This window comes from Lytechinus variegatus, chromosome 1, assembly GCF_018143015.1.
Source record: "Lytechinus variegatus isolate NC3 chromosome 1, Lvar_3.0, whole genome shotgun sequence".
NCBI lineage: Eukaryota > Metazoa > Echinodermata > Echinoidea > Temnopleuroida > Toxopneustidae > Lytechinus > Lytechinus variegatus.
In genome coordinates this window covers 728,744-744,573 of record NC_054740.1, presented here as the reverse complement: position 1 = coordinate 744,573, position 15,830 = coordinate 728,744, and the positions used below count along the sequence as shown (strand labels likewise).

General features: G+C 37.4%; 2 protein-coding genes across 2 annotated transcripts; both read right to left on the bottom strand.

Annotated features, from left to right (window-relative positions):
• Positions 1–4,726: 4,726 nt before the first annotated feature.
• Positions 4,727–8,733, bottom strand: LOC121408013 (piggyBac transposable element-derived protein 4-like). Its single transcript, XM_041599351.1, has 3 exons — positions 8,192–8,733; positions 7,028–7,213; positions 4,727–6,570 (listed from the first exon to the last, which is right to left on the bottom strand). The coding sequence occupies exons 1-3, from the start codon at positions 8,674–8,676 to the stop codon at positions 5,397–5,399; spliced, it is 1,845 nt and encodes a 614-aa protein (XP_041455285.1). The 5' UTR covers positions 8,677–8,733; the 3' UTR covers positions 4,727–5,396.
• A 1,921-nt stretch (positions 8,734–10,654) lies between these two features.
• Positions 10,655–13,968, bottom strand: LOC121406612. Its single transcript, XM_041597620.1, has 5 exons — positions 13,960–13,968; positions 12,854–12,990; positions 12,332–12,589; positions 11,366–11,580; positions 10,655–10,665 (listed from the first exon to the last, which is right to left on the bottom strand). Exons 1-5 carry the CDS (start codon positions 13,966–13,968, stop codon positions 10,655–10,657), a joined length of 630 nt encoding a protein of 209 aa, XP_041453554.1.
• Positions 13,969–15,830: the final 1,862 nt, after the last annotated feature.

Genomic DNA, 15,830 nt, shown 5'->3' with positions numbered 1-15,830 from the left:
AACTCATACGTCAAAGTGGGCACTTTGGTGACATTTTCACCTTAAGATTATCATCTGCTTGAAGTCATTGTGTGTTTGATAGTGATTAAGTAGAGAAAAACTTTTTTGAAGTGACTTCTTATTATGGCAAAATTTATATTCGGGAGAATATAATGAGCGAGCGGCTTGGTAAAACAAATTCAGAGGTGAAGTTGTATAACGTTTTTTGTGGTCAATTATTCTTAAAATGGCATTATTGCGAGGTGTTGCGAGCGTGAATCACAAGCTAAAACTTTAGGTTATTTAAATAAAAAATGAAAATTAGTTTTTAAAAATCCGAGCAAATTTCTGCTGTCATTAAAAAGATGTGCATCTAACTAAAGAATTAACACGAGCGCAAAACGCAAGCTTAAACATACTGACCAGAAAACGAACCTGTTAAAAAAGCATTTAGTGACCTCTTTAGGATGCATATTTCACCAATCGAATGAGAGTGCAAAGCGCCAGCTGAAATTTTTCAATATTCCAGCCTGAAAACTTAACTTAACTTGTATACTTTAAAAAGAGTATTTTATTTCGAAAAAAACATGAATAACGGCATATTTATTTTTGAAAAAGGAACTTTCCCATTTTGGAAAATATTAATTCCCTGTTTTTTATTTCCTTTTTGATGCCCCCTGCCTCCCTCCCGGCGGATCCAACTTTCGTCAAATAGAGGGGGGGGGGGGCAATTTGTTTTAGCCATATTTTCCTTGATCGGCAGTTTAAAGTTGATTTTTTTTTTGTTTCTTTGAAAGGGTAGTCCTAACAGTCAATAATTAGCTTTATCCTTATAAAATAAAGTAAATATGTAATAACATGATAAACCCTTTTTAAATAATGCGAGCGCGAGCTATATATTTTTGTTAATATGATGGGCAATCTGTTTGTGATCTTCAAAGCGAGATGCCATGCAACTAAATTTAGATAATAACTGCTAGCAAGAAGCGCGAACAGAATCTTTAAATATATAAGCTCTGACCTGATCTAAAGGGGACATTTTAAGAACTTTTTGCAGTTAGCCATGAAGATGATGCGTGTTTTAACCAATGGCGGCGGAACGTTTTTTTTTTTTTGGGGGGGCAAAGCAAACAATAAGGGGCCAATAGGGGCAATTTGGTGCAAACGGATATTTTCACCATTAGATTATCATCTGTGTAAAGAGGTTGTGTGTTTTGTAGTAACTAAATTGAGCACAATTTTTTAAGTGATCACTAAAGTTATATATTTACGTTTCATTTCTGCTAGCGTAGAGCGCAAGCGGTTTGGGGGAAAAAGTCAAATCTGAAGATGTATAATTCACCTTTTTGGTCAATTACTGTTAAAAGACATCCTTGTGAGATGTTGCGAGCGAATCACGTGCTCAAACTTTTGGAAATTTCATGTGGGCCTAGAATGATAATATTGATATAGATATCATTTACCCAGGGAAGCCACTTCAGTTCTGAAAACTATTCTCCCAGCTATTATTATTTTTTTTTACAAGAATGCTTAGAACACGTAGAATGTCCAGTTTTCAGGTTGGAAATCGGAAAAATTTGGCTCACGTTTCTCGCCCGCATCAATTATTTTTTATTGAGCAACTCATTCTATTCCAGGTTACAAAAAAGAAGTATGAAATGTCCAGTTTTCAGGTTGGAATATCACAAATTTTAAGCTTGCGGTTCGCGCTCTCATTATTTATTTCGTGAGATATACATTCTATTCATGAGTCACTAAATGCAGTCCTTAAAAGATTACTTTCTGAAGCCTGTTGCATAAAACTTTTTACCTGAGAAAACTCTGGTAAAACTGAAAACTAAGGTTAGTCTGATTTCCGCCATTGACTTTAGCACAGGGCAAAAACTCCTGTAAAAACAACCTGAGTTTTCTCAGGTAAAAAGTTTCATGCAACGGGCCTCAGGTCAGTATATAAACAAATTACAGCTCGCCCTCGCATTAATTCTTTAGAAAGATGCACATCTTTCTCACGATTACAAAAAATGCTCCGAATGCTCACTTCACGTCTTGTTACATGAAATGTCTACTAGTTTCAGCTTGCGATTCGCACTTTCAACATATCACAAGGATCATTATTAGTATTATTTTTATTACCAGCAGAAGCTGTTATTAAAAATGACATCCCCTCCAATACAAATCCTATTATCTAGAGGTTGCTCGCACGCTTCCAACACACTTGATCCCCTGCATCTTTAATTAAACCATTTGCTTATAGGCAGCAATTGCTCAGATAAAATCGAAATTAGCCTATGCTTGATCAGGGCACCATTCTTAATGAAATACATGCTTTGGCCCCAACACACGCATGTATCATCGATCGTTATTACTATCATTGCATAATATCGTGTAATCTTGTAATGACAACATCGTTTTTGTTACCAAAATGAATTATTTTCATTTTCGGAAATACGAACCTTATTTCGTTTTCGGATTAACGAACCTTATTTCGTTTTCGGATTAACGAACCTTCGGAATTACGAACCTTATTTCGTTTTCGGATTAACGAACCTTCGGAATTACGAACCTTATTTTGTTTTCGAATTAACGAACCTTCGGAATTACGAACCTTATTTCGTTTTCGGATTAACGAACCTTCGGAATTACGAACCTTATTTCGTTTTCGGATTGACGAACCTTCGGAATTACGAACCTTCGGAATTACGAAGCTTCGGAATTACGAATGTATGCGAAAAAAAATACGCTACCGGGACAGTCGGTGGTCCGGTATGTTAAAAAATCCAAGATGGCTTCCAAAAATGGAGTTTGAAATTGCCGTTGCTGCTTGAAAAACCGATATAGTTTGTTCAATATCCGGGATTATGAATGTGTGTGACTACCGTAGAAAAGTGAGTCTAATAATACATTAGATTAAGGTACAAGGAGAGTCGTTGGTCGAGTATGTTAAACAAAAGAGTATAAAATAGCCACTGTTATTTATAAGTGGACATGTAATATCCATCAAGAATATGGTTTGATGTCTAAACCATGATTTTTAAAGTCAGAAAATTAGTTACAACCGTTCGAGTGTTGTGGCCCAGTGGATTGGTCTTTTGACTTTGAAAGGGTCGTTGGTTCAAATCCCAGCCATGGCATAGTTTCATTCTGCAAGACATTTATCAACATTGTGCTGCACTCAACCCAGATGAGGTAAATGGGTACCCAGTAGGAAGAAATTCCCTGAATGCGCGAAGAAATTCCTTGAATGCTAGAGCGTATAGGCAGCCCATCTAAGACAGGGGTATAATGGCAAGGCCCGCTGGGAGAACATTTTTTAGGACTGAAGTGCCTTCCCAAGGTAAATATACCTATATTATTAATATCATATCATAACAAGGTCAGTCATTTGTCTATGTCGGAAAATCCAAGATGGCGTGAAGAAATCAGAGTCTAAAGTGATTGCTGTTACTTAAAAATGGACATAGTTCATTTAAAATTCACCAAGGACATATGATTTTGGTGTCCGCTCAATGGTTTCATGATTATAATGATACTTTCGACTAGTTACAAAGATATGCACTTGTCCATTTTGCCTAAAGATCCAAGAAAGTATTCAAAATGGCATCTAAAATTATTTCTAAAACTCATTAGTACTGTTAATATGTGAGGAATAATTAGGATGTCTACATGGTGGTATAAAGGGTCAGATAATACATTCAACAAATAACAAGGGTAATTAGTTATCCATTTTGTCTAAAATCCATGGTAGATTTAAAAAAAATCATCAAATGGGTGCTATTACAATCTCATGAATCAATATGATAACTTATCCCATACACTTAGGTGTAGGCACCAAAATATTTCTCACAGGTAGGTATTGTTTGAATAAAGTCTTCTCTTTTAAGTAAGAATAGTCATTTTGGAACCCATTTTTTAAAGCCAACTTGGATTTTAAGGCAAAATAGATAACTGCATAGTCATTGTAGCTAGTCATTTATAAGTATTTTTAATTTCAATTCTTGAAATACTAGTGTAGACACCGAAATAATATCCCCAGGTGTATGTTTAATGTTCTATATCCCTTTTAAGTAATAGCAGTCATTTAAGCAATCTTGGATTTTCGATAAACTTGACATCCGACTGTTCTTTCAACTTGAAACAATATTTGATCCTTTAAACTCTAGTGTAGACACCAAAATAAAATGTACAACGTGCATTTCTAATGAACTATGTCTACTTTTAAGAACCACAGTCAATTTAGACCCTGCATTTTGGAGGCCATATCGCATTTTTTGACATACCAGTCCATCGACAGCCCTTATTTACTTATCAAAATGTGTTATTTGACCCTTGAAACCATTGGTTTAGACACTAAACTGGGGGCCGTTTCCTAAAGCTGTTCGTACGTTAAGAGTGACTTTGAGAACGACTGGTGATCCTTTCTTACGCGCTAGACCATCCCATAGGGTGTATACCATTTACCAAAAGAAAGGATAACCAGTCGTTCTTAAAGTCGTCTTATCTTACGAACAGCTTTATGAAACACCCACCTGATATCTCCCAGGCCGATATGAAATGAACTATGTCCAATCTTCTTATTCAATCTGTCTTATATTATTTTTTCATTTACTTATAAAACTATTCAAAATTAATTAACTATTTCACATATCACCACCATACATGTATAACAACAAAACTCCAACTATAATAACTATTGACTCACAGAATGACAAATAACTTTGTGATACAGTTGAATACTACATGTGACAAATTGAAACAACATTTTATCAATTAGTTCAATCAGTAAAGTATGGCAATATTCATGGCATAAAGTTTTTCAAATGCACAGACTGTGCAAAAGAAACAATAAATATCAGCTATCAATAAATAACAAAGTAAATGAAATATTGCTTTTCACATCATAAGTTACATATGTACAACGCCTCCAGTAATATCACGGAATATTGTCAATAACTCATTATACATGTATTTGAATATGACTGTATGTACAATATTTACAGTAATCAGAAAATAATTCAGCCTTGTAAATGCTTGTCAGAGGATTACCATTACTAAAAACTATATTGCATAAATAAAGCAGGTGTTCAATTAATATATTACGGCAATAATCATGGCACAAAGTTTGAAAAATAACTTATGAAATAGACAAAATAGACAACAGCCATCACCTCCAAACTACCTCAGAAAAATCGGTGCATATTCATTGACTTAGTTATATAAGACATAAATGATAACGTAAAAATAATAAGATTATCATTTAAGAGTAAACAATGGATACATGATAAAACAATAAGAAACAACATTGCACAATTATTAGGATTGCACTAATGATACTGCCATGGCATAGTCCTTTAGATAAAACTAAAAGAGGTGACAAAACCAAGACATCACATGGGCCAAGTCAGTAAACTATTCAGTGTTCAAGCACGTGGAGAGTGGTAGTTCTGGAAGCACGGTTCCAAGCACATGGGCAGTTGGCATCGCTTGCAATAGTAGGAAGTTGTCTTACGTCCATTTCCGTTCTTCTTAGAGCAAACAACACAGTCTGGGTAGTATCTCCCCTTCCCACCAGAGCATCTCTTCCCCGCGAAGTGTTGGCCTTCATATCTCAGGGCATCCCGGTTGTCACGTGTCGATTCTCTTAGTACCTTAGGGCGACCTGCTGGCTTCTTCACGAAGCCATTGACGAGTCCATTGATGACCTCCATCCGAAACTTCCTTGTTGACACAGAAGAGCCCGTAGCCAAACGATAGGCGAGATATCCGTTGACGAGTGCAACTTCAAGTAAAAAGTGGAATACCACCATATACCATTTTATGTGCCGGTGAGGATAGCGATAGTAGGACATACGCTGGTCCAGTAAGTCTACTCCTCCCATCGATGAATTGTAGCCACAGATTGCAGTTGGCTTGGTGACCTGACGAACCCCTCCTGCCGATCTTCTGTCACGCACCTGCCTCTGTTGACATCCAGATGGGTGGATGGTTGACAGAGCGCTGACCCGCTTTGTGTCGTGCCATGTGACACCCAGCATGTCACCTCTCCTGAAGAATTTTGGTGCGTCACCTTTCCGGGCTGCGGCAGCTGCTTCCCTCATCATTGGCGGTATGCCCCTTCGGTTGAGACGGAGGGTCCCACATGCACCAAGATTAACTTCCTTCAGGTCCTCGAATAACTGTGGCGATGTATAAAAATTGTCCATGTATACATGGCGTCCACTCCCAGCATAAGGCCGAGTCAGGTCTTTGACGACTTTGGTGCTCAAACCGTCTCCTCCTCTCCCTTCCTCCTTGCCGGTGTATACGCTCCAATCCAGACAGAAACCGTTGGATGAGTCGGTAATTACCCAGAACTTTACACCAAACTTCTTTGGCTTCATAGGCATGAATTGTCGAAAAGAGAGTCTCCCTTTGAACGGTGCCAAGCTTTCGTCGACCGCCAGTTCACGACCTGGTGAAAAAGACTGCTGGTATGTTGGGCGAACGAGGTCTATAACAGGCTGGACTTTGAACAGAGGATCATAACCAGGTTGTCCGCGGGGAATCCTCAGCTCATTGTCGACCAGGTGCAGCATGGAGTTTAGCAGTTGGTACCTGAAAATACATAAAAAAATATATAACATTATTATAGTTTTTACAAAACTGATTTCATTGACTCTAAAATATATATTGTTTTTACATCAATTAAAAATTTAAATATGAAATGCATATATCTGAAACAATAAATGTTTTCCAAACAAGAGAAAAATGTTTTGAATTTAATGCTTCCCCTAAATTGACAGAAACAGCAAAACGTTACTGTTCATATTCCTTTCTCCCTCTCTGACTTTAGAATAAACTTGGTTTATTTTCTTTCTGCCCAAAACCCTTCCTCTCTGAAATTTCGAGTCAGCTGGGACCCCACTCATCCCATCAATATCCACCCTACAGTATGATTGTAACATAAATGATGAAATGAATCACACAATAAATCTAGATTGTTAACACAAATGTCTTGATCACAAGATAATAAACTAATAAATGGAAAACATAGATAATGATAGATACTAACCTATTACGACACATGACTGTAGAGAATCCAGGTGTGCCGAGAAGCCAGTTTTCCTCCCAGTACTGGTCGGTAGCAGACTTGGTCACGAGGCCCATCGCAATTTGAAGAGCTATAAAGGCTTTCAGCTCTGCAGGAGTCGTATCCGTCCACTTGTTCAATCTGGAGTGTTGCTGCAGCACACCTAACCTGAAGAGAGAAAAAAATGTAACATTAGAGTCAATGATTATACAAAGTATATATCGTAATGATTATCAATAATACATTTTTCACAAGTAAATTAAAACAAATAAATGACAGGAAATGCGTATTTTGGATTTTTATTTAATTTTTGCAACCAGCTGTGATTCTAAACATGAGTGTAAAGGAAGCTCGGGCACATGCACAATCTTAACAGCCAAAATATAATGGAAAAAATAAATGTAAGAGTGAAGTGGAACATTTGACAGACCATCAGAAAAAAAATATCAAGAAATGGCAAGGACATTTTTCTAAAATAATTCTAACCAAATATTCAACTTTGTAGCTGAAAGGGACTGTAAAGTTCCATTGGAAAGAAATTTTGTAAGGAAATCAAATTCTTTTTAGTCTATAAATGCAGTTGAAATCTTTGCTTTGTTGCGAAATCTTGATCATCATTTGCGGTGGAAGCCCAAACATTTAGGGGGGTGGGACAAGCAAAAAAAAGGGTCATTAATCTTAATTTTAGGGGGACCGAAAACATTTCAGGGGGGGTCCACGTGAATTTAGGGGGGGGGAACGCAGGAAAGAAAATTGCAAAATCGACAAGCAAAAACAAAAAAAAGTCATCAATCTTAATTTTAAGGGGGGACCACAAACATTTCAGGGGGGGGGGTCCACGTGAATTTAGGGGGGAACGCAGGATAATAAATTATGCAACAAAAAAAATTATCAACAAAGAATTTTATAGGGGGACCGTATGATTTCTGGCTCAGTCAAACACTGAACTGAAAAATCTTGGTGTAGATTCAGTCTATACTATTCTAATATACATGTATTTATACAATATAGACTCTAGACTCAGTCTAGCAACCAAATTGTTAGCACAGTCCCACTTATTGATTCATGTGTTAGAAGTTCTTTGTCATTCATGGGTGGGGGGGGGTAATACACAAAGATTCAAATACAAAAAATAATTAAACCTACCTTCCAATGGTCTGTTTTGCGTACAAATTTGTCTGAGTTGCCATCAGCTCAAACACTTCATCAGGAAAGAACTGTGAGAAGTAGTCGACAGGCTCGTAGTCGGTGTGATCGAAGAGAAGTTTTGGCCTTTCTTGGTACGAGTTCTGCTGCCACGAAGGTGCCCAGTCTTCATCGCCGAGATCAATCCACATGTCTGGTTGCTGTTGTGGTAGCTGTTGTTGTGGTTGATCGTCATCATCTTCAACCTCGCTGTCAGAATCATGCTGATAATCGTCCGTCCCTAAACCGCCACCGACCTCTCCGCCCTGCTCATCGCCGGACCTCTCCGGCTCCAAGTCTGGCTCTGACTCGCTCGCACTTTCTAGCGACTCATCCGAATCAGAATCGGCCCTAGCTAATGCTGGTGGTGTCTCTCTCATAACCATCTCACGAACCTCATCAGGATCAAAAAACCTGGGTCTCTTCCCTCTCGGAGGTGGAGCCATATCTTGTAAAAAATGTAGAAATACTCGAAAAAGTCGAATGTAAACCGCGTGAGTAAGTTGATCTGTCAGAAAGCCGAGTTCGCACTGCACACAATAATGATAATTACGGCGTTCACGCGATGCGCAATACAATGCAAAACAGCGTAACAATCATTGTAATTCCGAATGTGCGCAGTCATGCACGAAGCAGGCGAGGGTAGGAAACAATGCAAGCACAAAGCAATCAATAGTAGGCGTGCGAGCACACGTGTGGCATGTTACAGTAGGATACGTAGCATGCACGAAGCACTCAATGAGTTAAGTATCAGCAGCCATTTTAAGATCATTGTTTGGAATTCATCTTTGATTTTTGGACATACCAGACCACTGACTGTCCTTGTAACTTATCCTTATATATTACTTGACCCAAACCAGTGGTTTAAAATTAAACATCGAAATCACATTTCCATGGACGATATGAAATCAGCTATGTCTGCTTTAAGTTTAGCAGCTATTTCAGAATAATTTTTTTGAAGCCCTCATGGATTTTTGGACCAACCTGACCACTCACTGTCCTTGTAACTTTTTTCCAATTTACTACTTCACCCTTAAAATCATTGAATCAAAACCAAATTGCGGATTTTTAGCACACGGCAGCCTTTTTTGATGCCATCTTATACTTTCCAGGTATCCTGGGGTCCTTATATTCACTCTACCCTGTGTCAACAAATTATTCTAACTCCTAGACCATGGAGTATAAAAATAATTAGGATTCTAGAGTGGATAATGAGTGAGTCGTATTCATTATTTTTAAGTGAATGGTGGCCATCTTGGATACTATCTTGAAAATAACCACTTTCCCTGATGCAGATTTTGGTAGATTTTTAGTATATTATTCCTGAGGACAATTAGTACTAAAAACTGTTGAAAAACAATGTAAGTTCGGAAGTTCTCTAAACATCACATGTTATTTCAATAATGATTATGTGCATGTGTGTGTGTGCGTGTGTTGGGGGAGGGGCTAAAAGATATATTTTATGTGTTTCTTGCTGTCTATCAGTAATTGGAAATTAGCCGAGAAGTATATAATTGACAATTCGAATATCGAATAGAAGTCCTTTAATAGTAAATTGTACTCTAGAACGAGTGGCCGAATGGTGAAAGTTGTATGCCAGTCAGTGGGGGGGGGGGGGGGGAGTAGGGGATATGGTTGGTAGGATGCTCGTCTAACTTGAAGCCTTCAGATATAGGCATTCTAGCTGTCTAGGGATGATAAAATACCATAAAACAATTCATTTTTAACCGGGCGCAAAATTACTAATACTCCTGATTTTAGTGGGTCTTGATTTTGGTGACCCCCCCCCTCAGGCAGTGGGTGAGGGTGGGGAAAATTGGAACCCTATCATTTGCTGATAGATTGGACAAAAGTGAATCCAAAAAATAAAAACAATTTTGGCACAAAAATCCTGCAGGAGCTTTGTCATGATATACCGTACCATACTAGTATCATCATTATAAGTTAGGGCGCCCTCAAGTGTTGTAGTTAGGTTTTCACTGCATAAAATCCTGAAACGGGGGTAATTTTTTCATTAATTTACCAAGAATAATCATATAAATTACATGTGGTGTGTCCCTCTGTTATTGGACTGTACAACAAGACATATGCACTTTATTTTGTAATCTTTTTTGTCCTAATTCTAGTGCCAAAAAGTGGGAAAATTTTATTTTGGGAGTAACATTTTACAATTTTGGGGCACTTTTCGAAAAATCCGTCCCCTGTATGGCAAAAGTGAACAAATATTGACATCATAACATCTTCAAATATTCATTCTTGTACACCTCAGACAACTTAAAAATAAAATTGGCGAAGAAAAGTGAGAAATAAGGTTGAAAACAATGGATTATCCTTTTGGGCTTTGTACTGGCCAATATGGCGCCAAAAAGGACCCCCCACAAAAGGGAAGGAGGGTCTGAAAATTTGAACCCCATCTATTTTAGTCTAAGGGGACCCTATTGAAGCCAAAACAACCAAAAAATCAATTTTGGCACGCTAGTCCTACGGGATGACACACCATACCGCACTACTATAAATGGTACCAAATTTTATGAAATTTATTTGTCTTTTATGTGACACTAATTTTGTAGAAATTGAATGTTTATGTCAAAATCTATATACGAAAATTCAAATGTTCTGAAAATTTGGCGGCCATTTTGAAAAAAAAGAGCCTCACAAGTCAATTTTTAGTATATAGCCTGGTTACCTCATACATGTATATTCATATTCAGCGTAAAAAAAATGGTCCAGAAGCACTATATGAATTTTTTTTCCTTTTCCGTGTGGCACCTTACTCAATTATTACCCGGACTAGAAGAAGACTTTTTTTAAAGTTCCAATAAAGTGAGCCTTACAAGAAATATCATAGCCCTGAAGCTATTACTAGTTCTACAACATGATAATTTTGTGTTTTCATGCTTTGAAGAAAATACATCTATATTACATTGTATCATAGGCCTACCTGTAGAATCTATGAAAACAAGCTCACTGCTGTGACCAATCATAGAGTGAACACGCTGCATCAATGGCGTGCAAAAAAAAACCTTACAAGAAATATCATAGCCCTGAAGCTATTACTAGTACTAACATATGATAATTCTGTGTTTTCATGCTTTGAAGAAAATACATCCATATTACATTGTACCATAGGCCTACCTGTAGAATCTATTACAACAATTATAGAGTGAACACGCTGCATCAATGGCGTGCAAATAGCAATGATCAGATCTTCATTGCTGGTTCTCTCCATCTTTGCACACGTCATTCCAGCCTCGGCATTGTATTTGGCAATGACCTTCTCCTCCACTGAAGCTATCATATCTGCTCCATCAGAGGAACCATAGGCCCGTTGGAAAATCTTGTAATAGAGTCTGTAAAATTAAAGATTTTTAATAAAGAATTCCTTTATACAGAGCAATATTACAGAGTCTATCTTCATTGTTATTCACCTCTTGGTGTTCCATGAAATTATAAAGCTATGGATTTTGTATAGATTGTAAGGTGCATATCATTTCTGATGTTGGTATATCAACACGTTTGCTATGGGAACTGGACGTGTCCTGTGTTAACTCTATGGGAATTTCAGAAGCTCTGGATCAACAGGTTAAGAATCAATATGCTACATTACAGGTTATGACTGCTGATCTCAAAAGTGTCAGTAGTACATGAACATGCATGGCTCAGTTGCAAAACAAGGTGAAGGGGAGGGGGGGGGGGGGTCGTGAAAATGATCAAGCTTATTGTAGCTTGAAATTAGGTCATGATGTCAAACTTCTAAAAAATCAGATCAAGCATTTGATCTTATCTATCATTAATTTGATAATACAGATATTAACAGTAATTTATTCTGCATCTTAAAAACAAATATGAAATTTATCACAATAGCATGTCTGAGACACATCAATATAATTAAATAGATTGCAATTTATGATAAAGAATTAATTTATGCAATGCACCAGTTAATTTTAACATTTTGAGTTTTTACTTTCCCAACATGGAAATTAAATTACCCAGGGCAAGTGGGCGAATTGCTAATGTCCAGCCTTAGTATGAAAACACAATGCTACTCAAAACAGAGGACTGAATGAGTGAATAATCAACAGAATGAATAAAGTCACTGACCTATAACAGAACTTCAAATCTGGGCAGAGAGACCGGTCTGCAGATTTCATGATAAATTCATCAGGAGATCTATCCTGCATCTCCATCTCCAGCAGATTAAGGGCACTGGCTGGAGAATGCCCATTCCGGTAAAACTCTGCAAGCTTCTCGCAGGTCTCAGCGCTCACATTCAGTGGTGCAGGGATGGAGATGGCATGATTATGCACCCATTTGAGGCTGACCAGCATTGGGTGGGTTGCCAGTTGGGGATCTGAGTTTCTGTGATGAAAATGGGTTGGAATAATTAAGATGTGACTATCAAATATTTTGAAAGTTCCCCAAAATATAGCTTGTTATATTTCATACAAAATGTTTGCAGGTGAAGTATTTGACACCAATTAATCTACAAAAAGTGTATCAACTGATATAAAATATGGTGCATGAAGTAATACATATAATCAAGTGCATGAATAATGATATAATTGCTATCTGAATAACTTCTACATATTGACAACAGTTTAATCTAATCTTCTGAACTCGTACCTGCTTTTCCTCCCACTGGATGTGTCTGCCCTCCTAATGGAGGTTGTAAGTTTCGCACAGCAACCTGTGTCTTTGCTGTGCCTACAGGTTCCTTCCTTGGCCTTCCTCTGTTGCCCATGGTGGCATCTGTAAATCTTCTATTATCAGTATAAATAAATCATATAAAAGGAAATCAAACATTATAAACATAAATGACATGATTTGGGTAGTCATCAACTTGGGGTGAAACTAATCAGGATTCAAGTAAACTGTGCAAGAATAGCCTACTACATGTATTGTAAAAAAATGATAGTCAATAACTTCCATCTCTATGCCTTGTGACAGACAAATCTGTTTGTGTCGGGTTCCATGGAATGCATTTTATCAGGGATTTTCGGCTTTAGTAAACAAATTCAAGATAAATCCTTCCAGCTAGGAGATATACTGTAGCTGGTGCAAATATTCGCTACTGAATGATACACGGTGTATAAGCTGAAGCAACAACAACAAAAAAAAAAACCTATCCACTGATTATATCTTTCATCAAGTTTGGTGAAGGAGGCATTTTTTTATTCTCCCAATCATGTAACTGCCCTTTAAATACATTGAACAACTTCATAATAAAATTGCAATAAGTACATGTAAAAGTTATTTTCAACATCAAATGTTATTTGTGTTTGGTCACCGAGTTATTGTTGCTTTTTGTGAAAAATCTAATGCTCACATTTTCCCCTTGGACTTGACGCTATACTGCACTGTTCATTCAGTGACGAGTCGATATGCACACTGTTGGTTGACTTTATAGGGAATGCAAACCCATGCTGTCTTGTAAAATTCTTTTCATTAGATTCATTTTCTTACTTTATACTAATTGAAAGCTGTAATTTTGTGGACAGACGCATAAAACAATTAAATGCCATTGTTTATCCAGTGTTTGACCAAAATTGTTTGCCATATTTCTGGGCTTCTGTACAAGCCTGTCATCCCAAAGGATTGAAATATCTATCAAGCTACTAATTCTGATAATTATAATAAAAAATTATTGGGGTTACAATTGTATAGTCAGAAAATGTTTCCATCTTGTATGTTATAATTTTTTTTTTCATATAGTGGATTTTCATCAATACCTTTATCATATACCTTGGCAAGCACATATCTCCCTGCTGTTGGGCATGTTCCCATAGCCCGCCAAGTAGTCTTAGAAGACTGTTCGAAATCTGTCAGCCACTGCTTTGCAGCATCAGCATCTTGGGCACCTACTTTCAGTGATGCAGCAAACCCAGTTCCTTGCATTTGGAAGTCTGACATACAATAGTTGTAACTTGCTGATAAAATTGCCTACAAGAAAACAACAAATAAATAAATATTACATATTGTTAGAAGCTTTTCCAAACATCTGTTTCATAACCTTCAAATTTCTTAGTTCTTAATAATAAGAATTAGATTTGCTGATCCTTAACAGTAGGCCTAGTCAGGACCATATTCGATATACGACTAACGAGAATGTTAATGCAAAAAACGTTAGTTTCGAGGTTCAACCTGTTATGCAATATTGCGCAATAATTTGGCCGCTGTGCTATAGCTATGGGAAACCGACCTCCGGTTTTGACATTCGATGAAAAAAAAATTTATTTCCCGCTATGTACAAGTTGGTTTATTTTCTTGTTCCCTATGTTGGAAGATGAATAAATGAACTAGCGGTTCAGAATATTTCAGAATAAACCAACTTGTACATTGGGGAAAATTCGTGTCGAAACAACAAGTTTGTTTTTTGGCTAAGAAATCCTCATTGGTTGTTCGTACACTAGTCTCGGAAGGACCGTCGTAAGTTCGGACTGTCAACCTTAGCCCATTAGCACATACAGCAAGCACAGGATCGACGTATGCGTAGCAATATGCATTGGCTGTGAGCACACGCTATTCACATGCAAGCTATGTGTGTACCAAGGAAAGTTAGAGGTGATATCTCCTTGGTTGAAACAGATGCTGAAATGCTCAGGGAGGCGATATAAAGTCCTCTCCCTGGCATGCTGGCATTGCGTAACACCATGAACATGATGAACACTGCTGCTTTGTCTTTTCGGAATAGCTTTTCAATCGAATTATTTATACCTTGCCCTGTGCCTTACTATCTTCCCGACCGCATTCCCGTTCTTTAAATAGATATCATCAAGGCATTCGTAATGAAAAAAGATACAAAAGACAATTGCTGTATCATTGGAGTGTGAGAGGAGAATTCATTGGTGAAAAATATTTATTTGTGACGACTCAAATAATTGGCAAAAATACGATAAGATGTTTCAGTGATAAGACTACCATTCCACGGATAAGAGAAGAGTCTGTTACATAAATTGCAATTTAGTTTTTTTCGGGTCGAATCAGCTGCTTTGTTTGGCAGTACTGAGAGATCAACTGGTAATATGGAGATTGGGCTCCAATCAGAATCTGGGGATTCCAATCTGAAAAATCGATTGGCAGGTTGAAGTTTTATGCAACAGACCCCAGATATGCCATAGTATAAAACTCCTGCCAACACTTCCACCTGCTGCTCTTCGGTTGGTGTACCTGTGCCATATTTGCTGTGTGTGCTTTCACGAACAGGGGCTATATGGAGAGAACTTTCATTAACCATATATGTATTATTTTGGGGGTTTATCACCATTGATTGTAGAAGACATTGGTCCCAAACTGGGACAATCGAAGATAAATGTGCCATTTGTTATTTGTTGGAACATCTTTAATAATGAAATGCGTTTCTCAATGATTGACTCATGATGGACAAGCGTGAAATACTCTCTAATTGGAATAAAATTATTTTCTGTGAAGTATCGCTGTTCTAATGGCAGGTAAGCAATGGATGTCATTTTAAGGTAGGATACATGAACTCATGTGCTTTAATAATCATAGTATATAGCGCTTATTTTACAAATGCTTAGCTAAGCTAGGCTACCCATTTGATTTCTCCATGGGCTGGAAGAGAGGATACAGAAGGGAGGGA